This window comes from Aptenodytes patagonicus, chromosome 2 (genome assembly GCF_965638725.1).
Source record: "Aptenodytes patagonicus chromosome 2, bAptPat1.pri.cur, whole genome shotgun sequence".
Lineage (NCBI taxonomy): Eukaryota > Metazoa > Chordata > Aves > Sphenisciformes > Spheniscidae > Aptenodytes > Aptenodytes patagonicus.
In genome coordinates this window covers 49,446,224-49,473,680 of record NC_134950.1, presented here as the reverse complement: position 1 = coordinate 49,473,680, position 27,457 = coordinate 49,446,224, and the positions used below count along the sequence as shown (strand labels likewise).

Sequence of the window (27,457 nt, the reverse complement as noted above, 5' to 3'; positions counted from 1 at the left end):
TATTGCTGAGCAAAGTGGGGAATCCTCTTTGATTTCTCCATCCCTCACATATTTATGCTCTTGCCATCCGAAATGAGGCCAGAAGTGAGCTGTGCAGCACATCCTCCCTTTGCTGTTGTTTTGAGCAGCTCTCCAGTTTCTCTGGCACGGAGCATGGCTACATCTCCCTCTCCACCATGTCAGCGAGAGCACAACCCATGGGAAGGGAAAGGTATGGCATAAGGAGGCTTTGCAGTTGGTGAAAGCAGAAAGTCTCCCTCCTCTGCTTCAGATATTCTTGTGGCCTAGTGAATAAACCACTATTTTTTTCCCCAAATTAATATGTTACCTCTTTAATGACAAGCCATTCTGCTCTGAGTGCTGCACTTCTGTGAACGATGTGCATGGAACTGACTTCTTCACGCCTGGAAGTAAACAAATGGACTTATATTTTAATTCAAACTAAGCATTTCTTAAAGTCCTTATTCTTTACAGTAATATTCATTAAGCTCTTCTATTATACTCCATGCAAGGAGAAAACTGGTAATTGCATTCAAAGCAATGATAAGTTACCACTTTAATGGTTCCTTATGTTGTGAGCAATTTATAAATCACTCGGTATCTTCCCAGCAAAGCTTGCCTTCTGTTTTTAAAATGTACCCGTTCGTATCCAACAAAGGGTTTCAGTGCAATAAGAATTAAGGTGTGTCTCTTAGCTTTTACCTGCAAGCAATAATGATGTTGTCAAGCGTTTCAGGCGAGACCAGCCCAGGATTTTGGGGTGGGGAAAGACACTCTGTTATACAGCATCTTCAGTGCTTCCCTCAGAGGGAGGCAGAGACACCTTGAAGGGCTGAGTATAAGGACATCTACCGAGTGTCTTTTTAAATAGACACCAGAGTTGGGGGGGGGAGGGGAAAAGGAACAGGCTTGTAACCATAACTCAGTTGGACTTGTATCCGAGAAGGCAGATGCCATGGATTGGCTCCCTCACCGAACAGCTGCTTTTCTGTTCCTTTTATTGGTAAGTCAGATTTTAAAACAGTATTTGTAAACTCTGTGATTATGCCAGTTGAATCTTCCTCAGCATAGCATTGCATTTTACAGTGCAAACTACCCCCCCAAAAAAAATCTTGTGAAATTTAGCATAAAGTTGTGCTTATTTTAAACTGCACTTCTGAAGGTTCTGTACAAATAATTTAGTTTTTCATTAAATGCTGACAAATGTTTCTTTTGATTATGACTTTCTGCAGTCTGTTGATGTTCAATATGTAACTTTCTATGTTTAATGCAGGACTTTTCAGGTGAATGTTGTCTGTGGCTACTATTTAAGGAGTGACTGTTATTAATAAAAATCTTATCATTATACAAATCCTAATAACTTGACTAGATATTATTTGGTTCTGTCTTTATTTTTTTTATCAATTGTCTTTGGGTTTGTTTATCAATTGAGGGAATATGAAGAGTAAATCTCTTTTTTTAAACTGATTAGCAAGAGCGCTTCAGAGCTGACCAATTCCTACTGCTATATTTAAGAAAAAAATATGAAATTTAGTGCAGACCTTAGCTGAGCAAAAATCAAGACTTGGCCTATTATTTCACATTACAAAGAATTCCTGTCTTGTAGTGAATTAATGTCTGAGCCTCCACGTGCTGAGCAAGTGAATGCATGATGAAAGTGTCGCTGTAAAAGGAAAGTTGTGGCTATAGTCAAGTGGCGTAGTTGTACAGTGTGTTCATCAAGGTACGGAAATTACCCAGAAAGTACTTAAAAGAATTATGGAGGCCCTTATTCTCCTGCAATCTGATTTTTGTGTGGATTATTTTTACTCATCTGTGCTGCTCTTCTAAAATTACGTAGAGGTTTAAGGCCCTGAGGATTGAAAAGAGTAGGATTTCTACTACAGTTATGTCCTTCTGTGGCTTTCGTTTTACACAATGTATTAGTAAGTGTAAATGTTTGTAAACTTCTTGTTACTGGTCCCTCTAGAAATGTTATAGTCAGGGAAAAAGTGTTTGTTGTTATAGAATATAAAATCCTAAAACTTACTTTGAAAAGATAATCCATTAATTTTAGGTGGCAGCTCTGCAGTCAGTAAAGTAGAACTAACCAACACAGGGCAGCTGCCAGGCAAACAATAACAAAACTTGGCAAAAGCAAGTTACGGTTCGGATGAGTTTCTGCCTGTTTCTGCAGAGCAGAGGTCTCTGAGGTTGGCAAGTTGCACATCACACTAACGCTTCTGGATTTTCATGTAGCATTAGTGACTATCCATTTTAGTCAGTTACCTGGTGAGGTAACTGATGTGTTGAAGTTCAGAAAAACGTTGACTGCACTGTATCTAAGATCTGTCCATTCAAAAGCGATTTTACTGCTTTACTTCTCTCGGCAACTCTGGAGCCATTTTCATTCTTTCAGTATATTATCATTACAATTGTGACTGATGAAGGATATGTGTTGGGTCAGGAAAAAGGAGCAATTGTGAAAACTGCCATTATGTTTTGATGATTATCAAATATTTGAACTTTTACTGCCTAGAGGAAACAATTGTTGTTCTTCTCATGCGTTCTTCTGCACAGCAGTGTTCATGGTGGCCTGTACAGCTTAATAGCATCTTTCAGCGCTTTATAGAAAGCTGATGGACAAACTGTAGAGATTAAATAAATTATAAATTATGTATCCAATTTTAGTGTATTCTGAGAAACAGTCTGGGTTTTCAGCTTGATTAATCTTCCATGAAAATCACCTGTCTGAATGGTGTGTCTGGTTAGTATATTGTTAATAAATTGTATCAAATAAAATTGCTGTGGAGTTATACATATTTTAGTACACTACTATACTTTCAAAAAAAGAAAACTTACCAGCCCTGAAATTAATAATTTTCTATATGCATTTCACCATTGATGGGACTGATTCTGCAACCCTTGCTCACGTGACTTCAAAGGCGTTATTCTCATGAGTAAGGGAGTTATGTTTGTGATACCTGCACAGACATGTTTTATGGAAATAACCTGTTTGATCAGGTATGACTCTTCTCCTGCCAGCTATCATGTGACAGCTAATAATTTTAAATTCACCACATCTCTTATATGCATTTTTGTCTGGCTACATTTTCCCACATGTTATCTACGCTGTTTTTTTTTTTTCCAGTTGTTAGGCTATGGTTACACCTCCTACTCATAACTTGGTTGCACATAAAAATATTAAGGGGCCAAATCCTCTCCTTGCATATGCATACGAAACATCTGCAAGGATGTAGCCAGGAGCCTGCAGGCTCTTCTGCCAAAGAATTTTGTTGTAGAAATAGAAACTAAAGCAATTCCGAATCCAGGAATTATCACCTAAGATTAGGTTTTTAAGTCTGCAGTTTTACATTCCTAAGCAAAAAATGGCCCCTAAGCAAACATGCATTTGCAGCTAGAGCACTCTAAGCTGTATTAGAATTCAGGTTTTATTGAGGAGATTTACTGAGGAGACTTAGCATGACTAATTTGAAAAACTCAAATTTGAATGATAATGGCATACACCCTGTATTGAAATTACTTTTCTGTTCATTTTTCTAATGGTTAAGCTCAGTTATTTTATGGAAATTCATTATATCTGTATGACTCAGCAGAACAGAAACAATCTCAGTGGAAGCTTTCCCAAAGTGGTCAGTTCTTTGAATAAACATATTTTAAAATAAATAAACTTTGGAATATATTCTTCTACCGACATAAGCATTGTCATACTTCTGCTGAAATAGCAATGGATTCTCCCTCCTGGGTGCAATGCAAAATATTGATGTCAGTATATTCCTAACACAGGAAGCAATAGAAACGCCTGACTTCCACAGAATTAGAAAACAAAATGCCAGAAAAATCATCCTGAAACACTTCCCCTTTAAATTGGAAGAAGCACATTCATTAGTGACCTACAAAAATGAAAAGTATAGACAAAAACATATTCATGTTTCGATTTAAAAGTGATCAAATGGCTTCTTTTTAAAATATGAGGTTTTGTCTTATGTTTCAATTCTGCTTCTTATTATTTCATATGCACTGATGTATCATTTTTTAAAGAGATACAGAATGAATAAAGGGAAGGGTTCATTATTTCAACCCTTTGCTAGTCAGAGCTTTGGCTGAGTAAGAAAGACGTAAAAGTCCCAAAACGCTGACACAACCAGAGCTACCATGGCACCCTGATGACTAATAAAATATGTGTGAGTTCTCAGCACTCCTCCCATCCAGGCCAATAACAATACCGCTGTTGACTTCAAAGAGAGAGAAGCAGATCCAATATGAATAATGCTGGGAAGATTTTAAAGGCGTGTTCAGTCATTTAGGTTTGAGTAGGTGGAGGAGGGAGGATTCCATAATTGCGTATAATATTGCTTGGCAGTCAATTAATGATTAGTTAATTCTTGTTTGTAAATTGCTTTGAAGGTGCAAAGAACTATACACATCCTATGGGCCTAATTCTGTTCCCAGTTACATCAGAATAAATCCAGAATAACTCCAGTGTGACTCTAAGGCGCCATTTTGGACACAAAGTTCAGGCTCTGTATCATTACAATAAAAGACAAGCTTTCAGAAGGCCACTGTGCAGATGACAGTCACCATAAACATGTTGCCTGCCTGCGCCTCTCCCAACTCAAACCAGAAACAGCTTGTGCAGTGAGCCCCTAGCTTCTCTGCAGTTTCCATTTTTTCACAGTCTCTCAGAGACTAACTGGACAGCAAATCTTGATATCATTCTGATCAGCTTGCCTACCCCAAGGTCCTCAGGATGCATCCCACACATTCCAGTGGCTCCTATTGCTTTAATTATCGTTAATCACCGAATCTATGGAAAGTACTGTACTCGGATACTAGTTTAGAAGGGAAATTTGTTCACTACCTAGAAGTATGCTGGAGTTAGCTGCTAGGAGACAGTATTTCTTTGCTGGAAATAGCACTAGAAAAAAAGGGTTTGGCTCACAGAGAGATATTAGAAATAGACAACTGGGGTGGGGGAGCCTTCTAACTGCTGGTGGTATTGGAGAACTGGAAAACATTAGCTGGGGAGGCAGAGGAACCTCCATCCCTGGATGAAGTTGGATAGACGTCACTCCAGAATTGTTGAGGTTTAGCTGGTGAACTAGACAACTTTGTCTGGTGTCTGCCTGCCCTCCTTCCTGTAACATGGCAGTAACTGAGAGAGACATACCAAACACAGACATCAAGTTCGTCGGATCAGCCTTTTCAAATATGACAAACGGTACTAAGGACTCTGGATTCAAAACCATCAAGACTTCTTTCAAGATCTTCCATTAGCAACAAGTAGCAGAATGGGATTTTCCTTAGTTAGCATGGGACAAATGTGGAAATACGGGGCCTAAATTTACAATTGCCAGCATTGCTGATGAACAAATTCCTGACATTCCCATTATTGGTGCTCAAAAACAAAGGATGAAACTCCAGTGTAAAATGTATATTCTTTACTGCTTGAAACCAGAACTCCCTATAGCCTGAAATCAAGTCTTTTATGAATATTGATGTCCTTAAAGAACAGAATTCTTTACAAGCATAATTCTTATTGCAGAGATGCTCAACACAGTTTTTCAGTTAGGCCTGCTGAGTATGAGAGTGATGTGGCTGGATGTGAGATATTAGTTTCACTGTTAAATAACAGAATAGGCCACAGGATGCAGACAGTAGACAAGATTCACTAACATTGCGCTGGGAGGTGTGTACCCGTACTTTTCTGGGTCAAGACAATTGCTTGCATGCCAGAAGGGATTTCAGCCTAAGGGTGGAGAGGATTTCACTGTACTTGCCCAAGGAGGCTCTGCTCTGCCAGTGGGATCAACTGGTAAGAGACGTTGAATCCGTGCTATTTCTGGTGGACTTCATCACCCAGGTTCTCTGGTGAGGGTGTAATCTGCCACTTCTACTCTCCCATGTTTCCCCAGGCTCCAAGGGGGATTATAAAAGGACAGGTCTGAGCTCCCACTGGGGTGAAAAAAACCCCGCAGTTTAAATGGAGTCTGATCTTGTCCCTTCTCTGAGATGAGTAATGGCTGCACATGAATTTGAACCCCATTCTGCAGCTGAAGATTTAAATAGTCACCAGGACATAAACTCAGATTAAAAGATGTATTGATGCTTTTAGCACAACATGAATATAGTGCAATGATTTTCCTGCAGAGTACTTTTCTTAACCATTTTTGTCAATAGCTTGCTCAAAGAACCAAGAAAAAAAAATCCTTACTCCATGAATAGTCCAACAAATTTCAAGGTATATGCACACCAAATGGGCAAATCCACAGTCTAAATTCCCTCATTCAGAAGCAGATTAGGGCAGCCATTACGTGCCGAGGTCTCAGGGAATGTTCTGGGCAAGATCAGATCATTAGAGACATTGCTTTGTAAATGACAGATGGTGGACCTCTTACGGCATATAGGTAAATGGGGAAAAGGGGGAAGAGACAGGAAGGAGGGTGAAGCTGCTGTTCATTAATCTGTTGCGTGTAAAAGGTTGTTTTAACTTGAAGTAAGTGGAAAAAAGTCTCTGCCCATCTTCCAGCCTTGACAGAACAATGCAATAAATTTGAAGTGAGGAAAGTCCCATGAGGTAAAGCTACCATAGAGAAAAAGATTGTCACAGATTTTATCCAAGTACAACTGACATAAAACCCACCAGATAAAACATGTCAGACAAAAAAAAAAAGCTATTGAACAGTACTGGGAAATGATAAGGAAAGTGGAAAATTGATAACTACAGCTGTTAACCACAATTGGTGAGAAAAGAGAACCTGCAACACTTTTTGAGTCACCTGGATATTTTATTTCTCCCAATGATGAATGAAGCAAGCATCCAGTCCTGTAAATCCCATATTCTTCACCCTTTATTGTCTGAAAAGAGCAGAGGCAGGTCCTAAACCCAAAAGAGATGCTCTGAAGAGGTACATTCACCAAGTGAGCTTCATTTTCACACCTTATTTAGGAACAAGGTTAATTAAACTGTGCCTTCTTTTAAATTGTGCTAATCAAGAAATTGAGGATTCTCTATTATTTTAATTTTAATTTTAAAGTAATTACATATTGCATCTGATCCTGCCACCTTTATTTACTCAAGACTTTGGCCGCATAATTAGACCTCAAATCAAAGCCCACTGCGCTCCAGGGAAATCTGCCTGATGACTGCAGTTGGCTTTCCGTCTTACACTGAATCTCTTCAACCTCAGCAGGAAGCTTAAGAAAACATTTTTGTTCTTTTTGGTTAAACTACATAGGTACTCCAGGTCTACTGTGGACTTTCTAAATAAGAAAAAATAAAGAATACATTCTTTAGAATAAATAAATACTCTTTTTCTAGTTTCTTAGACATATTTTTAGTAGCAACTCTTGCAACCACTTCCCTCTTCAGCTGAGGTGTTGCAACCTAAAATCTGTGTGAAAGCTGTATTTTGATGTAGGTATAACTTGAAATTTGCTATGGCACATCCATTCAAACTCAAAGTTCTGCCTTGAAAGACAGAATTAATTCTGAAGGTGCTAACGTCGAGGAATTCAAGTGATGGATATAGAAAAAAATGAATTGCATAAAGTCATTTATGGAAATCCTGTAGCTACTGCCTAGATAGGCTCTTGCAATAGACTTGAGAAAAAGTACTGCTCCAGTCCTGCAGTATAGCAATGCACAGCAGTTGGGTTTTGCTTACTGCATTTTGCCCTGCATTTTCATATGCCAATCTTTGTATTGTTCTTGCAGGTACTCTTGGATTTCAGCACAGGATTTCATGTAAAGGTAATACATATTTCTTTAGAAACTGATTTACCTATCAAATGAAATGTAACCAATGCAAAAATGAAATGGAAAATACTGAACTAAGACATTTCTGAACATGAAGATTGAAAACATATTTAAATATTAAACAGTTGCAGGTAATAACCTGCTCACCCTCTCAAGAGAAGTTCTCCTGAACCTAAATGAGTAGCTCATACACAGGAATAATTTTAAAGTAAACATGTACAGTCTTAAAGTTTGGGACTTGCAGACATATAAAAAAGCACATGATCTATAAAATTCCCTTTTTTTCTTATTGTTGGCAATTCTAAATGTCTGTATTAATTTTAAATGGATTGAGTTACTGGTCATATGATACTGGAACTCTCTGTCAAAGGTAAAAGAATGGGATGAAAATGGAATGGCAAGATGGAAAACCTTCAGAAGACAAAAACGTGAATGGATCAAATTTGCTGCAGCTTGTAGAGAAGGAGAAGATAATTCTAAGAGGAATCCAATTGCCAAAGTAAGTAGAAAGAAAAACAAAAGTGTTCACTGACAAGGAAGTTTTTCTAAAGACAGGCTGATAAAAGCAGAGAGATTTAAAAGTATATTTGTTTAGAGAAGTCAAAGCAAGGAATGTAGAATAAAAGAAAGATGATGCAATATTTCCAGCTCTGCTGAGACAGTCTCATAAGGTGAACCCGTGTGGCTGCTGAGGAGTGACCAAAGGCTTCCTAGAACATTGCCATCGGTCTACTTCCTGGACAGCTCCAACCATAGTCTCTTCGTGTGCAGCATCTGTGTGCTAGATCGTGGTATTTTTCTTTTCTCTCTCACCCTGAGAAACCCCTGAGCAGAAGTTCAAGGATAGTGCATGACTTCTGTGGGCAACAGAGCAAAGAAAATGTCTTCCTATCCTCTCACCATGACTGTACCCTTACTGAGGTCCAGCCACAGTGTGATACTCTTAGAAGTTTCTCTCTCCACTTCCCTGCCAGAAGATTTAAAAGAAATAGAAAGCCTGTCCAGCACTTAAGGGGAGGTGGATCTCTAGGCTGACTGTTTTGTAGAAGAGTCTTCCATCGGTTCTGTCAATTGAACCTTGTGATACGCGGTTGAGAAACTGAAATTATATAGATTTTTTTTACAGGAACTAATAATAGGAAAAAAAGCCCTGCAGGTGTCCTCAGTAAACTGGCATAAATTATTACTACCTATTCTTGTAGATCCGATCAGATTGTGAAGAAAAGCATCCAATCACATACAGCATCTCTGGAGTTGGAATTGATCGTGCCCCCTATGGAATATTTGTTGTTAACCCAAGAACAGGAGAAATTAATATAACTTCAATAGTGGATAGGGAAGTAACCCCAGTATTTGTTGTAAGTACTCCCCTTTTTCTTTTACTTCTATAATGATGGATCCAGGGTGGGGCAGGGAGAGCAGAAGGAGACGAATTCATTTGTTTCAGATTGTTACCTTGCTTACCTCACTTTTGGTTTTAAAATGAGTAAATCTCTTTATCTAGATACGTTGCTTTGCTAAACACTCAGTGACGGGTATAGATTTGGAACCACCCCTTGAACTTCGAGTCAGAGTTCTGGATATAAATGATAACCCTCCTATATTTGCACAAACTGTATTTACAGGATCTATTGAAGAAAGCAGTATGGACAGTAAGTAACTATGTTATGCCTATTATAGTACAGTTAGTGAAGCTCCCAGAATACAGTTAATATAAACCTGGGGTGCTCATTCTACTTTTTCTTAGGCAATGACGTATATTGGCCAGGGCTACTGCAGAGGAAGGAGCGGCAGATGCTTCTCCAAGTGCTATTCAAGCCAGGGCCCAAGCTCATTGCCTAGAATTAAGCAGCCGTGCTTCCTTCTCCCTTTCCTCCCACACATGAATGCTGAATGTTCCAGTTTCTAACCGTACCATCATGCAAATTCTTTCAGATGTGAAAATTTAAAATACATCAGTTCATTCCTTCTCATTAAAAAACATTAACATTACACCTACACTTATTTCCTTTGAGGGTATATAAAATATGTTTTTTCCCATTTTTTCTATTTCAAATATTTGTATTTGTAGCCTGTGCATTGCAGTTGCAGTAGAATATTACTAAATAAACCCTTACTTAAACCACTAAAATGGTTCTTTTTACTAAAAGTACAGCAATCAACATTAGAGATGCAAATAGCACTGAGGCGATGGTGCCTAATGCTCATTTACTACTTTCTAGAGATTCTCATTTAAAACTGTGGAGATTTTTTACATGAATATCTACAAGCTCAGTACTTACTCTTTTTACATAGTCCCTATGGTGACTTAAAGAAGTTCAGTGAAAATCTGCATTACTCCATCTGACCTTAATTTTTAATGCATTTTAAAGTCATTAACATTCAGCCAGAATCAGTACTACAAAATTAAACTTTTGTTTTTCTTTGTAAATATCAATGAATAGATAGCATTCTATCATTTTTATACACCAATATTTAACATTGTCTTGATGAGTTGTTTGCAGGATCAAAACAGATTTTCTGATTTGCTTTTTTAATTATTTTTTTTATTTATTTTTAGACACACTGGTGATGAAAATAATTGCATCAGATGCAGATGAACCTAATCATTTGAATTCTAAAATTGCCTTCAAGATAGAGAGTCAGGAACCTTCAGGTCCACCCATGTTCATTATGAATAAATATACTGGAGAACTCCATCTTGCAAATTATCTTGACAGAGAGGTAACATTTCCCTTTTCAAAGTTAAATAACGTGATGTTGTGGTGTATATGTGTTATGAGAGTGGGGGGAAAAACAAAAAAAAAAAGAGAAAGGTTGTGGTTTTTACAAAAATTAAGGGAGAAATGCATTTATTCTATATGTTACAATAAAATGTCTAAGGCAAATTCCTACATTAGGAAATAGTAGCAAGACATGAGTATTTATAACATTTAAGACATACAGGTGGTCCTTCTAACATGCTCATTTCTCTTTCTGTGACAGCAACATAGTAGCTACACTCTTGTTGTGAAGGCATCAGACCGGGATGGAGCTGCAGATGGAATATCATCCCTTTGTAGCTGTAACGTTAAAGTTATTGATGTCAATGACAACTTCCCAACTCTTGCTCAGAGCTCTGTAAGTTTTTAATACCAAAAGCGACATCACTGTTTCAAAACCCTGTTGAAAAACCCAGTTGATAACAGAGCCCTTACTAACCCACAGAGCACTTTCACATTTGAATGCTGCACTGGATTAACAGGCTTGTCTCCTTGAAGCGTGCTCAAAATCCAATCCGTCGCTTGCACACCAATTCTGATAACATACACGTAGATTATTTTTGTACTCAGAGAAGTCAATCCTGACACTGACTTCTCTGTATCCAGAGAAATCCAGTCATTCAGGTGTCCAGACCCATGCAATATGGCCAGATTACGTAGATTAACCCAATCTTTGTACGATCTTTTCTTATAGAAAGCACAAATCCATTTCCTCTGAGCTGCCTCTGCAAACACTTGAGGTGATACAGCTCTTCAGATCTGCAACCAGAATCACAATTTACCCAGAACACATGATTTTTATTAAGTCGGCATGGACTGTGGGCAGGACGTCCTTCAAAAGAATCTCTGCAGTCAGCTGTGTTTTCCTCACGTTATATATTTTAGTGTTTGCTAACAGATATTTATCTGTCGTTCCAGTTTTCAGCAAGTATTTCAGAAAATTCACTCAGTTCAGATCTGCTACGAATACAAGCTCTGGATGCTGATGAAGAGTTTACAGACAATTGGTTAGCAGAGTTTTTCTTTCTATCCGGTAATGAAGATAACTGGTTTGAAATTGTTACAGATCGAGCTACAAATCAAGGAATCCTTAGAGTAATTAAGGTATGGATAAATATTGTGATTCAACTGTTGAAATAATCATCTTAAAATAGTTTTAATTAACTGTTAACAAAATTAAACGAGCAGTAAAAACACTGCCACTCAACCATTTAAAACAGAATATATTTAAATAAAGTTAAAGGAACTTTTATTTATTATCTAGTTCTCTGTGGTTTATCTTTTAGGAACTGAATTATGAATATCTCCAAACTCACTCACTGATTATTGGTGTCAGGAACGTAGCTGCCTTCCACCACTCTGTTGCGCGTGACTTCCAAATGTCTGGAACACCCCTCACAATAGAAGTGAAAAACGTGATTGAACCACCAAGATTTCATCCATCTTCAGTTGTGTTTTCTGTATCAGAAAGCACAAGAGTGAATTATGTTGTGGGAACATACACAGCCATCGATGAGGACACTGGAGCTATTGCATCAAATGTTGTGTAAGCTCTGCTCTGCTTAACTCCCTGGACGGAATAATTCTTTTAATCGAGATTTTAATGGGATGAGGAATAGGTATTTTAAAGGGTGCTTTAAAAAACAACTTAAAAAATGTTAATAGATTAGCAATAGAATAATAGCAATAGAACAGTATATTCTTCAGCCCATTTTTATGCTATGATTGCTTTTGTTTCCTGACCTACTTTCCTTAGGCTTGTGCACAAGACAAAGAAAATATCATTTTTCTAACGCGCTGTAACTTAAATAAACGAGAACAGATTTTTTTTCTAACCCAACCTAAGAATATTTTTTCTTAAAATGTTTGCTACAAATAGGTAATTTGTTAGCATCTCTAAAAAAGCAAGCAGAAAACCTCAATAATAGGCAATATTATACAATCAGAGTAGAAGAGGTCACTACCAGCTCATTCTATAATAAAAAAAAAAAAAAATTATTTGACATTTATTTCTACTGAAATTAATGATAATTAATGGGACCATAATTTGCTTTTTAATGTATGTAGAAATAAATACATGTAATTTACAAAGGTTTGAAAAGTTTTCATAAAACAGAGAAATATGTTAGCAAATACAATTGTAGAATGCTATAGGAAGAGCTGTGGATTTAACTACTGATATCAACAAGGGTTCTAGTAAAGGTTTAAAGGGTCCAGAAAGATTTTACTTTTAGACTATGATACCACTTTCAAAATATAATGGACTTCTACGCATTAACTTTATTCCTAATTATTTTTCTGGTCTACATCTTTTGAAGTCTACAGGAATTTTGCTTGAACAAGGTGAAATGCAATAGGACCTACAGCAGCCTAAAGAAAAATATTCCAAAGTGACAAATATTGTTTGCAAAATAAATATGTAATATATATATATATTCATAACATAAAGTATTTTTACTTCACCAAATACAGATATAGTATAGGACGTGATCCAGCTGCCTGGTTCAGAATCAATCAAAACACTGGTGAAATCACACTGAACAAAGTTATTGACCGGGAATCAATCTATGTAATCAATGGGCAGTATAGAGCAGAGGTTCTGGCTATCACCAGAGGTAAGAAAAGAGATTAAGTTTTCTGAAACAAAACTCTCTTTGTTCCAGATTTCTCTCTTTTTTTTCCTCTTTCTAGTTTTCCCACTTGAACTGCATTATTTATAGTATCAATATTCTCTCCTGACCACAAATATCTTCTTTTTACAGGGGTTACTCGATATACTGCTACTGGCACCATTGTGCTTTCAATACAAGACATCAATGACAACTGCCCAACTATTAATACTGAATTAAGGAAAGTATGTATGCATTCCCCATCAGTGATTATCACAGCAAAGGATAGGGATGGTGACCCATATGGTCCCCCCTTTACGTTCAGCATACATGGTGAACCTCAAACTACATGGATTATCAGATCAATAAATGGTAAATTAACCTACATTTTATAACAGAATAAACCACAGTAATAAGCTCTTATCTAAGATAACAGATTAGGATAACCTTTTAATAAGAAAACAGTTATTAGAATCTATTCTAATCTCACTTAAATGTGATTTTATGCTCATATGAATCCAAGAAGTTGCTCTGGATTTGCACATATATATATAGCTATATAAATCATATTAGAAATAGAAACAGAATCATTACATGTGTTTTATCTAGGGACCATCTTTTAAAGGAAACTAAAAATATACTGATAAAAACAGAGCAGCAAAACTGTACTTTACTTGGGTATAGCTATGATAAGCACCTCTATTGGTCTAAACCTGATGAGGTAATTCAAAAGGAGTAATTTGATACCTTTTTATTTCTATATTATCTAAAAAATTCTAAGCATATGACAAAACTCTCAAATTTATTTATTAGAGTATAAAGTTATTAGTTGGCAGAGCTTTACTTTTATGAGAGACATATGAAAATGGCAAATAAAGATTACAGCTTTTGCAATTTATTGTACAAATTGTACTTACTCGTATTTCTAAGAAAAACATTTTAGTCAGTGCCCAGTGGAGCTTTTCCAGTTTCCTCCAATAAGACATGACAAACTAATGAATTAATCAAATCTCATACATTACTAAATGACAGAATTTGCATAACTTACTATATGCATAGAAGACTATATTAAATGGTAAATATCACAATTATAACTACTCTTGTGTCTCCTATTTGTCCTAAACAGATGAAAATGTGCAACTTTAAATATTTTAAAACTACTGAAAAAAACATTTGCAAAACACATGTAAATTCCTTGTGAGAGAAACAAACACCTTATAAAATTGCAATTTTTATGTTCACAATTGTGCAAATAAAAATCAGGAAAAGCAGCAGTAGATATAAAAAAGTGCATTTACCCCTTTTATATTTCTCAGGTTAAAAAGTGATGACTAGACTGATCTGGCTCAGGTTTTCCAAAAGAAAAAACTAGCATAGATGAATATCATAAGTTTCAGCTTTGAATAAGTACTGTAGATGCATAAGTAACTGAAGATCTTAGAATGGGAATACTTAGTCTTCTTTCTGTTCTATGAACATTACTCACAAACATTATAGATTTGTACAGTATTTGTAGTAAATACCATAATCTAAATATTTTTCTCTTTTTTTCCCCCAAAGCTTCCTCTGCAGAACTAGTGAATCAGAACATTGACTTTTACATCTATAGGATCTATATCAGCGTAAGAGATAACCAAGGCCGACGCTGCCCTAAACCACATATAATTCCTGTGCAAGCTTGTCAGTGTGATAGTCGTAATTACTGCACCCATGAGGCCACGAAAATAATTATCATTGGTGGCGGTGGCAGTGGCGGCGGCGGTGGTGGTGGCGGTGGTGGTGGTGGCGGCGGTGGCGGCGGTGGCGGTGGTGGTGGCGGCGGCGGTGGCGGTGGCGGTGGTGGTGGCGGTGGTGGTGGCGGTGGCAGTGGTGGTGGCGGTGGTGGTGGTGGAGGAGACAAGGGAGATGGAGGAACAGAACAAAAAGAAACAACTGAGGACTACACAGATAGTGGATACAGTGATGGAGGATATACTGCAATCACTGATGATACTTATAATGGAAATGGAGATGATGGCAGACGTTCCCCATCTTCTACTACACTTAGCGGCGCTGCCATTGGCCTGATGTTTCTTGGCGGATTAATATTTGTTCGTAAGTATAAAATTAAGAAAACAATTTTATTAATTTTCCAAAAAGTGTACTTTTTTAATTCTTCTAAAACAAGGTGACTTTTCTGGTTGGTTGTTGGCTCCAATGGGCCATTTGACAGAGAAAAAATTGTCTTTTAAATTATAAGAATTTCTATATATTTTGTATTCTACATATTTATATACACTTTTCATTCAGAAATAACTATTTCCTTCCTAAGACTTAGAGTTTTTTTCTAAGGTGTTACCTAGTTTTCAGACCACCAGACAGGGTAAAAATGTTTAGTAGAAGATTCAGAAGAATTTGGGCAAGAGCTGTCCCTATCACTTACAACTTACACTTTGCAATTCGTACTTCCGCTACATTACAATAAATACAGAACAATAATTATCTTAAATTTTTAACCTTTTGGCTATTGCTGCCAAACATTACATCTATTAAAAACAAGTAGCATTTGTGATAACAGGGTCAAAACAGATCACTCATTCATATGTCTTAGTATTTTTGAAGAAATATGAGTTTCAGGGATAAGAATGACTCAAGTTTGACTTCATGCAAGCAATTACTTCTCAGACCACCACAATCGGATGTGATCGTCTTTCTTTCATGGCCTGGGCATCAAGCAATCAACATCTAAAATTTCCCAATGCAGAAATACTAACTACAAAATCAGAGGAAACAGATTTTTCCCCTGATTTTTTGAGGAGGGGGGGTTGTTTTGGGTTTTGATCTTTGATTAGTAGGAATCAACAAACACAGAATTCTGAAGCTGCAAAAGGCTGTTTTGTTTGTAGTTCCCAGGTGGTTAATGTTACAGGACGGACTGTCTTTCTGCCTTCGGAATTCTCCTCTCCTAGTTGGTGGTCTGGAGTAAATATGTCCTTAGTTGTGCAGTGTGAGGTAGCACTTTGTACACTGTATAGCCCTTTCCCCTTTTCTCTTCAGTTCACTTTGATGTTAAACTGAGAGTTTGAGATGCTCTGTTTAGTCTGGTGTAGGCAACTGTCTCTCTCCACTCCCTCTGCAGTGATACGAGGTTACTAACTTAGCCATCTAGGTTAAGGACCTAAAGACAGCCAGAATTAATACTGCAGTGCCTTTCTAAAATGAGCAATGCTTTCAGTGTTGGCATTTAAAGCATTCAGCAATTTCCAACACGGAGTTCTTGAAACAACTAAGCATAATACAGCACACTGGGAAACCTGACTCACTCTATGTAATCATTTGTTAAAACTGGGGGTTGGGGTTTGCCTCTATTGTTTTTTCAAATCAAGCATTATGTGTATGTGATGTGAAAAACGCAACTGGAGCCTTAGCCAAAGATCACTGTAGCCAGATGGATATCTCTCCACTGATTCTCATATGTCTATTATTACTAATGTGTATTTCTTTTCAATTACAGTATCTGAAGAGACAAATGTATGCTTATGTATCAAGAATGAATATCGCTGAATGCTATACATAGCAAGACTGGTTCTGTTTGTTTAATTTTCATATGTATGCAACTTATATTCATTCAGCTGAGATAGATCAAAGTCTGTTCCCGGGTGTATAGAAATAAATTTGCAGTAACAGCCCTACTCCACCCCCGCTTTGCTCTGCTATAACTAGAAGTACAAATTATTCTGAATTTCCAAATACACACATTTCCAAAAGCAGCTAATGATTCTGAAAGCCAGGCTTGCAGGCTGCTTGGTTTGAAACATTTTAAAAGACACATTTTCAAAAGTTCTTGAGCACCTGCCCTCTGGGAAAAGCAGCTATTCCTGTGAGGAAGAGATGTCCTAAATCCCTGTTTCTTGTTTCTTTCCTGTTAAGTGATTCCAATTTTGATGTCAATGAGCGACTGTTGTGGCTGTGGACCTGGCGCTGCAGGTGGAGTTGGAACTGGATTTGAACCTGTACCTGAATGCACAGAAGGGGCAATTCATCCATGGGGAATAGAAGGTGCACAGCCTGAAGACAGGGTCAGTACATCCCATGTTTCTAAAACCTGCAGTAACTCATATTTACAGAAAAGACTGCATTTGGCTAGAAGCATGACAGTGATTGTAGCACTGTGACATCTTCTAAAAGAAGCCTGGCATTGTCAACAATTGACAGGTAGATATGAAAGGTGATTCTTAATTAGCATTTGCAGATGGAGTTTGTGTGTTTTAAGTTGTGTTCAGTTAGCTTGGGCCAACAGTTTGGTGTTACTGTTCCCTCTGCTGAAACACAGTAACTAGCAAGCTTTTTCAGTGCAAAGTAGGACAAGATAACACAAACCATCTTCACTGATCACCTTTCACGTTGACAATAAGAAAAACTTGAATGGAATCTTTTTTTTTAATGGGGATGGTAATTAATAGCTATCGTTAACAGTTTAGACTGCTAATTCCTTAACATGATTCACAAAGTCTTTGTCTTCATACGGGAATTTCAAAGTCATCATTCAAGGAGTCAAAATGTTGTTTTCCAGGATGTCTCACACATTCTTGCCCCAACAACAGCTGCAGGCGGTGATTTTTGTGAACCCTCTGGTAAGCGGATCCTAAAATTTTCTATGTGTGCTGTCATAAAGCTATCTTTCAGAACTTCATGTCTTCTGATTCAAGGAGCACTTTGGTTTTGCAGCTGTAACCCAACCCTTCCAATCTTACATCTGCAGATAGTCAAACTGACGCTAGTAGGACTTCCAGTATGAATAAAGGATCTGAGGTTTGAGCCTTTGAGCAGATTCATTTCTGCAAACTACATTTATTTCAAAATATCTGCCAAGGCTTTCAAATCTCAGGCAATTTTTCTTTATCATTCCAGCTAGTGAATGGAGGGTCTTTTCAAGACACCAGCTTTAGTAGAAATCAATCTTTAGGTCAGAATAAGGAAATTTTCTTTCATAACTCAGTGGTGAAAGGTTCAGTTCTTCCCAGTTTCCAGGCTCTGCTTCCCGCAAGGGAGAATAGGACCTGTCAAGTAGCCAGTTAATTACTGACCATTTGCGCACTAGCCTAGACAGAAAGCGGGTACATAGCACAATAAATTTATGCTTCTGAGATAAGGTTCCCCCAGGCATTCGATGGCCATAGAGAATAAGTCAAGCTGTTGCAGTGCCACTTTCTCTTTTTCCCCATTCCTTACTCCACAACAGGAAGGAAGGATGCTGGCACAGATCCATTTTCACTAGCTTCTGACAAGAAGAAATGTCACTCTGCAAGACAACTTCTCTGATGACTATTGGTTATTCAAAAATGTTCTCATCCTTAAGGTAAAATCAAAAGAGAACATTTTGGGGCATAAACATGAATTAAGAGTCTTAGTTATCAGGGAAGTTCTGCTGCCATGACGATTGAAAAGTTTAAAACTTACACGTGATTTACTTTATTTCCACTGTTCAGTACCATTATGGTGAAAGCCCCTGGTTCAAATTCTATAAACTGAGGTTAATGAGATTAAATGGGAAAAAAAATATAATTTAGCCTATGTTTCTTAGTGTAATCATAGTCAAGACTACTGTATGCAATTGGCTTGTTATATTACATGCTGATATTTAAGACCACTCATTCCTTGTTATCATATATGAAAAAATCTGGAGAAGATAAAATCCTGTAAGTATGACTTCATAATCTATTGTAAAGGTCATTTTCATTCTGCATTATGAACACTGGTCGTTATTATGATCCGTTGTTGTTCTCCCAAGTCCCCCTTAACAATCTTAACGACTAGAAAATGTGAAAGGAGTTACAAAGCTATTTCTTTTAGAAAAGAGTTTAAGGCAAAACAATTTTAACGCCGATGTGATCATAAATATACATGTATGTATTTGCATAAATATCCATAAGCATTATCTGATTTTCTAATGCAAATCCCATGACAGCATATATGTACACCAGACAGAGGAATCTCGCCAGGCAGTTACACAAGTAAATCATTGATTTTCTAAAGCACATACGCACATGCTACCTAGCTTCAGGAATAAAATCAAGGTCTTAGATGTCTGCTAATATGCGCTTAATTTTTATTGCAGTTTCAATGTCTGGCACCTGTGCATGGATCTGTGACTGAAATTAGTCTAAAATACCTTTAGAAACTCAGTAGTGTCATTGTACTATTTGTAAAAATAATTGGCAAATTCTATGTAAATTTTCGCAGAGCACAGGAAGGATAACTTTTTCTGTTTTCAGACATATATACAAACACATATGGAGGAGGAGGAGTAGTAGCTTCTGGTGTTGAAGAAACTACAGGGGTTGGCTATGGCACTGGTACTGGTTACGGAACAGCTGGAGGAATTTCTGGAACAGGGGAAGTAAAAGGGTCAATTGGAGGAACAATAAAAGAGTATCGAGAAGGAGGGGTGAACATGGCCTTCCTAGACAACTACTTCTCTGAGGTAATTACCTGATCTTCTTTGCATTATATCTGTGAGCCTACTGTTAGATTCTCATCCCCAAGTTACATGGTGGAAATCCAAAATAACTCCACTCAGATTGAAACTTCCATGCTATAAGACTGGTGTGAGAGCAAAGCTGACTGTACTAGTAGGAAAAACTACGACACCAGTAGTACTGCTTTTGAGCTGCTGCCATAGGAGATTTGACTGCTCAATAGCCTTTTTGTAAAACTGATGGACGCACTGCAGGTATGGGTAGCAAGCAATTAAATTGTTTCAGCTTCATAAGTGACCACCAAATTTATACATTTGCCACCTTTTTCAGTGTATAAATAGATAATAACTTTATGAAATTGTTCACACGTACTTCCTGTACGGCTTGTTTAATGAAGTGACTTTAACCCTTAAAGAACTGTGAACACCAGTTCACTTTCTTCCTTATTTTTATTGCCATTTCTGTTCCCTAAAAGACTTGTGAACTGCAAGTGACACAAATATGCAGTTTTGTAATTGGCAACATATTAATTAGCCTTTACATATGGGATAAAAAAATGCTATGGAGTTTACACAATTAATGGATTAATGGGATATATTTTCATAATTAGCATGAACTGTGAGGCATAAATACTAAAATTGCATATGTCACCAAAATATCAATTAATATATAAGGATTGCTGTATTTCAAAATCTAAGCAAGATTCAATGGAGGAGAGGACAGAGCAGTCCTGAAGTCCTGAGCATGGGCTTCTCCCAGACCGCAATCTCCCTGCCTAGGCTGGGAGCACTATGTATTATTGTCTGCCAGCCATAGGCCTTCACAGATTATTCCTCCTACCGACCATCTCAATCTCCAAACCATCTGCCTCTCCCCTCCAGGCCTCCCCTTCTGTCCTTCCCTGCTTCCTCCAGCCTCACCCCGCGCTCACTTTAAATTCTGCTCTTTCCTGCCCGATCCCTCTGCACTGACCACCCCACCATCCCCAACGCCATCCCAAATCAGTGATCTCCATCCTGCTCAAAATGGATTCCCCTCTGGGCTCACCAAGCCTTCCCTGCTGTGGCCAACCCTCTGTCCCACCTCCTCTGTCCTGGCCTCTCCACTGCTCCCCTCGCCATCCTGTTTCGCTCCTCTTCCTGCCACTTCATTCAGATATTGCTGCCCAAAGAGCACATTTGTTCCCCCATCCCTTTCGCTCTCTCCCTTCACCCCACACTCAGACCCACTGACAACAGACCAAATTTGAGACGCTAAGTGTTGGCAGAAACAAGAATAAAACATCAGTACCGTTTGAATAAAACTTATTTCAAGGTTACAAAAATGTTGATGATATCATTTGTCCTATTGATGTCCTGTTTTTCAAGTCAGCTGGGGCTTACTGAGGTTAAGGAAACTTTGCTGTGGTTTGAGTCTTCATGGTTAAAAACCTGATGAAAAGTCACCCTATTCTTCTTTTCTTTTTTTTTTTTCCCTGCTTTTGCAAACTACAGAAAGCATTTGTGTATGCAGATGAAGATGAAGGTCGGCCAGCAAATGACTGCCTATTAATATATGATCATGAAGGAGTCGGTACTCCTGTTGGCTCTGTGGGTTGCTGCAGCTTTATTGGAGAAGATACAGACGAAACGTATTTGGATACATTAGGACCAAAATTTAAGACCCTGGCAGAGATCTGTCTGGGCAAAGAGATCGAACCTTTCCCTGATGTCAACCTGCCCTGGCCATGCGTTAACGTCACCTTTCCCAACGCTGAAAGTGATCTAAACCTCCCGCCACCTGGAACCACCATCGTTGTCAACGGATGTGCACCTATGCCTCCCCCAGTTGGCACTACAACGGTTGTTACTGAAAACACCTACACATCTGGGTCAACCATACAGCCTCCAAGGCCGATGCCGGATCCTTTGCTCCATGGCAACATGACGGTGACTGAGACCTACACCTCCGGCTCCCCCTCTCTTTGCGTTGACCCTCTGCGTGCATCCAACGTTGTTGTAACAGAAAGGGTTGTCGGTCCTGCATCTGCCTCTGATTTGCGTGGCATGCTAGATATCCCCGATCTCGCAGATGGTTCCAACGTTATCGTCACGGAAAGAGTAATCGCGCCCAACTCCCGGCTCCCAACCTCTCTGAGCATTCCCGATTTGGTAGATGGGTCGAATGTGGTGGTGACAGAAAGGGTGTTCAGGCCTGCCTCTGGCATGCCAGGCAGCTTAATAAATATTCCCTCGGAGTTATCGAACACCCACAACGTGGTGGTCACCGAGAGGGTAGTGTCAGGGTCTGGGATGAGCAGCCTCGGGGGGACAAGCCTGGGGGGGACAAATCTGGGGGGCCTGAGCAGCACGGGTCAGATGCTCAGCGCTGACTGTCACCTTGGCCAGGCAATGGGCACGGCGTCCCCCGGCACCTCCCGGAGAAGAGTGACAAAGTACAGCACTGTGCAGTACTCCAGTCAGTAAGGCCTCTGCCAACGCCCCTTCCTGCCAAAATTGCCATTTGCACCAACACTCGTTAGCTGCCACCCATCAAGAATATTGTTATTATTTATAACTAGGAAATAGCGCTAAAGTTTCAGGGATTCCTACTTGTGTGAGGATCTCCGAAGGGTGCCCCGCTTCAAGGTCAAACACAGGACTTTGTCAGTGAAGGGAAAGTTGAAGTTAGCTTTAAATTTATTTCTTTCTCTCCACCTAGCACTACAAGTGTACAAACAGATACTAATGTTTTTGGAGAGAGATCTGATTACCGAGCGGAGCAGTGAGAGGGGATCCTTGTGTGCATACAGTATCAGCATGAATTAATGTCATATAAAAAAGTGTTAAAATACTGTACTGCTGAGTGATCTCCCACAATAAGTAGATTTGGGCTAACAGCCTCTCACTGACAAGACAGGAAAAGAATGTAATTAATAATTAGTCAAATAAATAAATAAGCACTTTCAAATGCATCACTTCACTTTGCATGTAATTCAAGGAGCGCTACAAAACAGCACTTTCAATCATTTCTCCCATCACTGGCAATAGTTATAAATAATAATCATATAAACACAATACATTTTCATCGCCTTCTGAAGTTCTCAGTAAAACAAACACTCTGCCACGGCCTGCCATGTTGTTACTCCCATGGCGAGGAGCGTAACCAGCAATTCGCCACAGCTGGCGCTGCTGCGTTGACACTGTCACCCAGGAAGAGGTTGGCTTCATCTTTTCTCCATTACCGTTACAGCTTTACTTAAATCTAAAAGGACTTCAGTGACAACCAGGAGCTCATAGTCAGATTTTTGTGCCGAATTATGACTACCATTTAAGTCTCCAATGTCAGGTTATATTAAGAGGGCTATAATATACCATGCCAGATCTCTTTTCTAATACTGACAAGAAAATAAAGTCTTAGAAGCTTTGTGATGTGGGGAGGCAGTAGCAAGTATTGTATCACTGACGCTGGTAGCTGAAGTCCTTCATGAAAAGAAAAAGCACTTGGGAGCAATATAAATTTGCTAATAAGCGATGTAGAGAATTGTTATTTCATATGTCAATGTATTTTGCATTGATGTTTTGAAAGTTTATTTGAATGTGTTAATTGAAAAAGTCTTTATGATTCTATAATCTTAATTAAATCTGGCTTTTATTTTCCCACAAAAACAGCTCTACTGGACTCTGTTATTCAAATAATACCTTAACGTGGATTAGAATAAGATCTGAAGGAGCAAAATACTGAAATATAGTATCTATCTCATTTTACTTCTGTATCATATGTATAGTAACCAGAGCGTACGCAACATCGCTTCAGTGTAAATAAAATAGTTGTACAAAGGGACTAGCTTTTTTTGCTAGACCACCAAATCAGTAGTTTTCCCTCAAATCTTGCTTCTTCAGCTTTGATGGGTAGGTTAGTGAGAAGTTTAAGAGTTGTCTGTGAACCTCCCACTCTATACAATGGAGAAGAGACTTCCAGTTGCATATCCAGATTAACTCATCTCAGAAGAACTGGATGACAAGTTTCTGAGTCTGATATCAGGAAAAGCCTTTTTAAAAGATGCTTTCGGAAATGCAACTAGATCCACTGTCAAAAGACAACCTGCAGTGCCCTCTGAGTCAATGCCACAGCCATTGACACCAGTAATCCCCAGGAGTCATCATCAACTCCAAGGCTACCTCGAGAAAGGGTCCCTTCCATGGCTTCAAGATTTTTTCTGAAGCAACTGAGCGTGCTACATGCTCTCTCCATAATATCTGAAGTATTGCTATCTTTACTTCATCCTGTAGCCTTGATTATCTTAAGTATCACTAAAATTGCACTGACTTCAGTGGGATTCGTCTCTCCAATACGTTAGGTACCAACTGTAAGTATGGCTTCTGGAACCACTCTTTAAAGAAGGAAAATAGGTTCTACTATATAAAGCTGTATCCTTTCGTATCTGGAGAATTCATGCTGAAATTCACTAAAACACTGACAAGCTCCCTTTCATTTTGCTAACCACGTATTTACATTAAAAAAGCAAATAACTGAAGTATGTATGACTCTCTGGACATTTAGAAAGCCTATGCAATATAGCCAAAGCCCATTAGAGATATTTTTTAATGTAAAAAAAATGAAGTCTTGTGTAAATATCTCCATAATCATCTTACACAAATCAGAAATATTTTTCCTAATTGTGCTTCAAAGTAATATCTAGCCTTCAGAAGCACATGCTGAATTCTTTGTGACACTCTTGAACAGGAATGCTGTGTGAAGTATGAGTGTCTGAACTAACTATGGTCTCTTGCATGTCTAGAAATAGAAAGGGGAAGAATTAATAGAGAAAAAATTTTTTTTCAAAGTACAGCTTTTGGTTATGTAGTGGTTGTCTACTTCTAGTACTATCTTTTACCAACTTTTTAAAGATAAATAGCGTATTATTTAATACAATTTCTTGAAAGATTTCTAGCATTTTTTAATATCAGTATCTCACATCAAACAGCAATCACAACATTATCCCTCAGCGCATTTCCAATGCATTTCTGAATATTAATTTCTATTGCTGTGTAATTTTTACAAACTTTCTTAAAATTGTTTTCTTAGTGATATGTGGACATTTTTAGGTTACTGCAAGTTGTGAAAGAAAAATGTATCTGAAGATGTGAACAAATACTCGGTTCATTAAAAATTCTGTGCAAATTCTTTTTCTAGCTTTATTCTTAAAAAATAGCATATAGTTTAATCCTGACTAACAGACATTAGTTTTGTTTCTTTTACTTCAGTTGTAATTTAGAAGCCTGTTTGCTGTCTACCTTTAATCATGTTGTTTAATAATGAAGAATGAATGGTTTTCGGGAAAGAAGGACAACTTTGAGTAGTGATATTAATCCTCCTCTAAACCATTCAAGCAAAAAACTCTTTTTAAAGTGTCAGCAGTGTGCAACACCGAATCTATGGCTTTCCTTTTTTACTTGGGTTTTGTAGAGCAGGATCCTACAATTTTCACAGGCTCATTGAGATCTTGGCAGCATGAAAAGTTCACTGCCATGCAAGAAAACAGAGCCACAAGCTGAGGGTCTCATTAGATTTCTATCTTGGGAACACTGTCTGAATTTGAACTGCAGGTTTTGATTCTTTTTACTCAGTCCTGATTTTGTGGTAATAAATAAGATATTTAAACTGTTGTGAGCAGCACCTACTACCTGTAATATGAAAAGACCACACAATTTAAGCAAAAATAAAAAAAAGTCTACTGTTTTGCTTGAATTAACATAACTGCATAATTCAAATGCTCCTCACTATTCAGTAACAAAATGCACCATTTTCATTCTATTTAAAATAAAATTAATATTACAGTGTTATTGTGTTTTCATAAATAAAAATACTAAAGATATGTTTGTAATAATTTCTGAATGGCACTGAAAAAATACAATAAATGATCATTTGGAACATCACGTTTTAAGTACAGTGGCTCAGGATACTTTTTTTTCCCATTTATCAGTGGGAAATGTAGTTTCCTTAAAACTGCTGGTTTGTACAGGAAAATTCTAGTTTTAATTTTCTTTCAGAAAAAAAAAAAAAAGAAACAAAAGGTATTGATTTAGAAAGTCAGAGCATCCCAGGGTGAAACTATTTCATGTATCAAATCAACTAAGATACTTTGGTTTAGGTTGTGAAGCAGAAACCTGTGTCAGGTCTCACAAGGATTACAGTACAATTTCCTCAAGCCATCATTCTCTGTGTTGTTCTCTCTCTTTAGATGGCCTTTTTTGTGATAACATTCTGTCCTGCAACTCTGAAACAGAGCTTCAGAGGAGCTATAGATTAACACTGGAGTACAAGCCACAGAGAAGACAGAGAGCAAAAGACACTTGAATCACAGTATTTGGGCAGCACAGGCATCACAGGTACATTCAGTGCATACAGGTCAAGCTGAGTTGAGCTAAGCAAAAACACTTTGGTTCTAAAAGTAAAAACAGCACATTTTGACATTTCGGAATCAAATTTCTTTCTAATGTTCCAGGCCAGTACTCATGATAATAATGATTTTTTGTACAGAGATTTTTCAAAAGGGTTTATCTGAACGCAGCAAAATATTGCTTTTAAAAAGAGAATCATATATTTACTTCTAAGTCTAATGTATCATTTTATTATGCCTTAACATTTTGACATGTTTTTTTCTCAGTATTTCATACAGCATGATTTTTGGCACTCACACATACCTCAGATAATGATTTAAACATATTTTCAAGAAATTAAGTTAGAAAAAATCATTGTCCATCTTCCAATTTATAGCGATGATATTGCTATCATTCTGACGACACTGCTAATTCCAGTGCAACAAAGATAATTTATCATTTATCTTCCGCGTATTTAGAACCTGCTTAAGTGGAAATAAAGCAAAATTCTGTTAAACAAAACCATTTGTTATGCCCAAGCAACTTTTGTTGAAACTTTTGTACAAGTCAAAAATGGGTCAATAGACATAAAGTTCTTTCATATTCCAAGTATACTGAAATTTTACAAAAAGGAGAACAATGACAAAATTACAATTGGTGACATTTTTGGATGCACTTTTGTATAATGACAAATCCGTCACATTTTCCTGTTGCGACCAGTAGTTAAACAGCATCTTGTAATTCAGGATACAGCACAATAAGGTGTGAAACAGAACAGTCATGAAAAACCAATTTAGGAAACAAAAGCTGCTTAACTGACATCCATCACGTACCCTGACCTTTGATATTCATCATACATTTTTGGGCCTACCTGCAAATTTAGTTAGCTAGCTGTTTAGCCCTTTTATTTTTCCTATTTTTTACAAAAGCTCTAAAAAAATAAAATAAAATATATATATTACTTACAGGCTTTTTTCCAACTCATTCATTAAAGATTTGATTGAAGCCAGTCAAAATCTAGGTAAAATAAATAGTAATTTTGTACCTGCAGGCTTATGATCTTACAGTGATGCAGTACCAAAGATCTGGGCAAGGGTCTGTCCCTGTGCCGGTCAATGCAGGCTCAGGTTGTCAGGGGGGTGAATCTTCTTGTGACACTGGACTGGGACTCAAGAGACAAAGCTCTCCCCAGGACTCCTTACAGGACCTCGGTAAGTTGTTTAATTTTTCTGCATTTTCAATAAATTGTCTTTGAAAAGGGGAATGGCAACCTAATCTCTTCCTCTTAGGAATATGATTATAAATTCGTCAATGTTTGTAAGATGCTCAAGTGTTAAGGTGTTTTGGTAATACATATAAATACGTTGCCAGCAATGTGCCTGTAGCACGCACACAGAGGACACTTCTCGAGTTTCTGTTGCTGAATGTCTATTAAAATGAATGCCATTTGACTGTAAAATCCACTCTAGATCAATTATTAATATATAAATAGCAAAATAACAGCTAT

The 27,457-nt window shown here is 37.7% G+C and overlaps 1 protein-coding gene across 1 annotated transcript; it reads left to right on the top strand.

Annotated features, from left to right (window-relative positions):
* Window positions 1-832: 832 nt before the first annotated feature.
* LOC143156396 (desmoglein-4-like) lies at window positions 833-25,514 on the top strand. The gene is made up of 16 exons (XM_076329794.1): window positions 833-1,003; window positions 7,718-7,753; window positions 8,130-8,258; window positions 8,962-9,117; window positions 9,264-9,411; window positions 10,320-10,483; window positions 10,745-10,879; window positions 11,440-11,625; window positions 11,808-12,067; window positions 12,994-13,136; window positions 13,284-13,502; window positions 14,691-15,224; window positions 17,040-17,188; window positions 17,683-17,743; window positions 19,385-19,593; window positions 21,082-25,514. Exons 1-16 carry the CDS (start codon window positions 956-958, stop codon window positions 22,051-22,053), a joined length of 3,549 nt encoding a protein of 1,182 aa, XP_076185909.1. The 5' UTR covers window positions 833-955; the 3' UTR covers window positions 22,054-25,514.
* The last annotated feature ends 1,943 nt before the right edge of the window (window positions 25,515-27,457 follow it).

Coding starts and splice junctions, on each gene's coding strand:
- LOC143156396 (XM_076329794.1), top strand. CDS start 956: ATGGATTGGCTCCCTCACCGAACAGCTGCTTTTCTGTTCCTTTTATTG. Junction 1,004..7,717: donor CTTTTCTGTTCCTTTTATTG/GTAAGTCAGATT, acceptor TTGTTCTTGCAG/GTACTCTTGGATTTCAGCAC. Junction 17,744..19,384: donor TGATTTTTGTGAACCCTCTG/GTAAGCGGATCC, acceptor TTCTGTTTTCAG/ACATATATACAAACACATAT.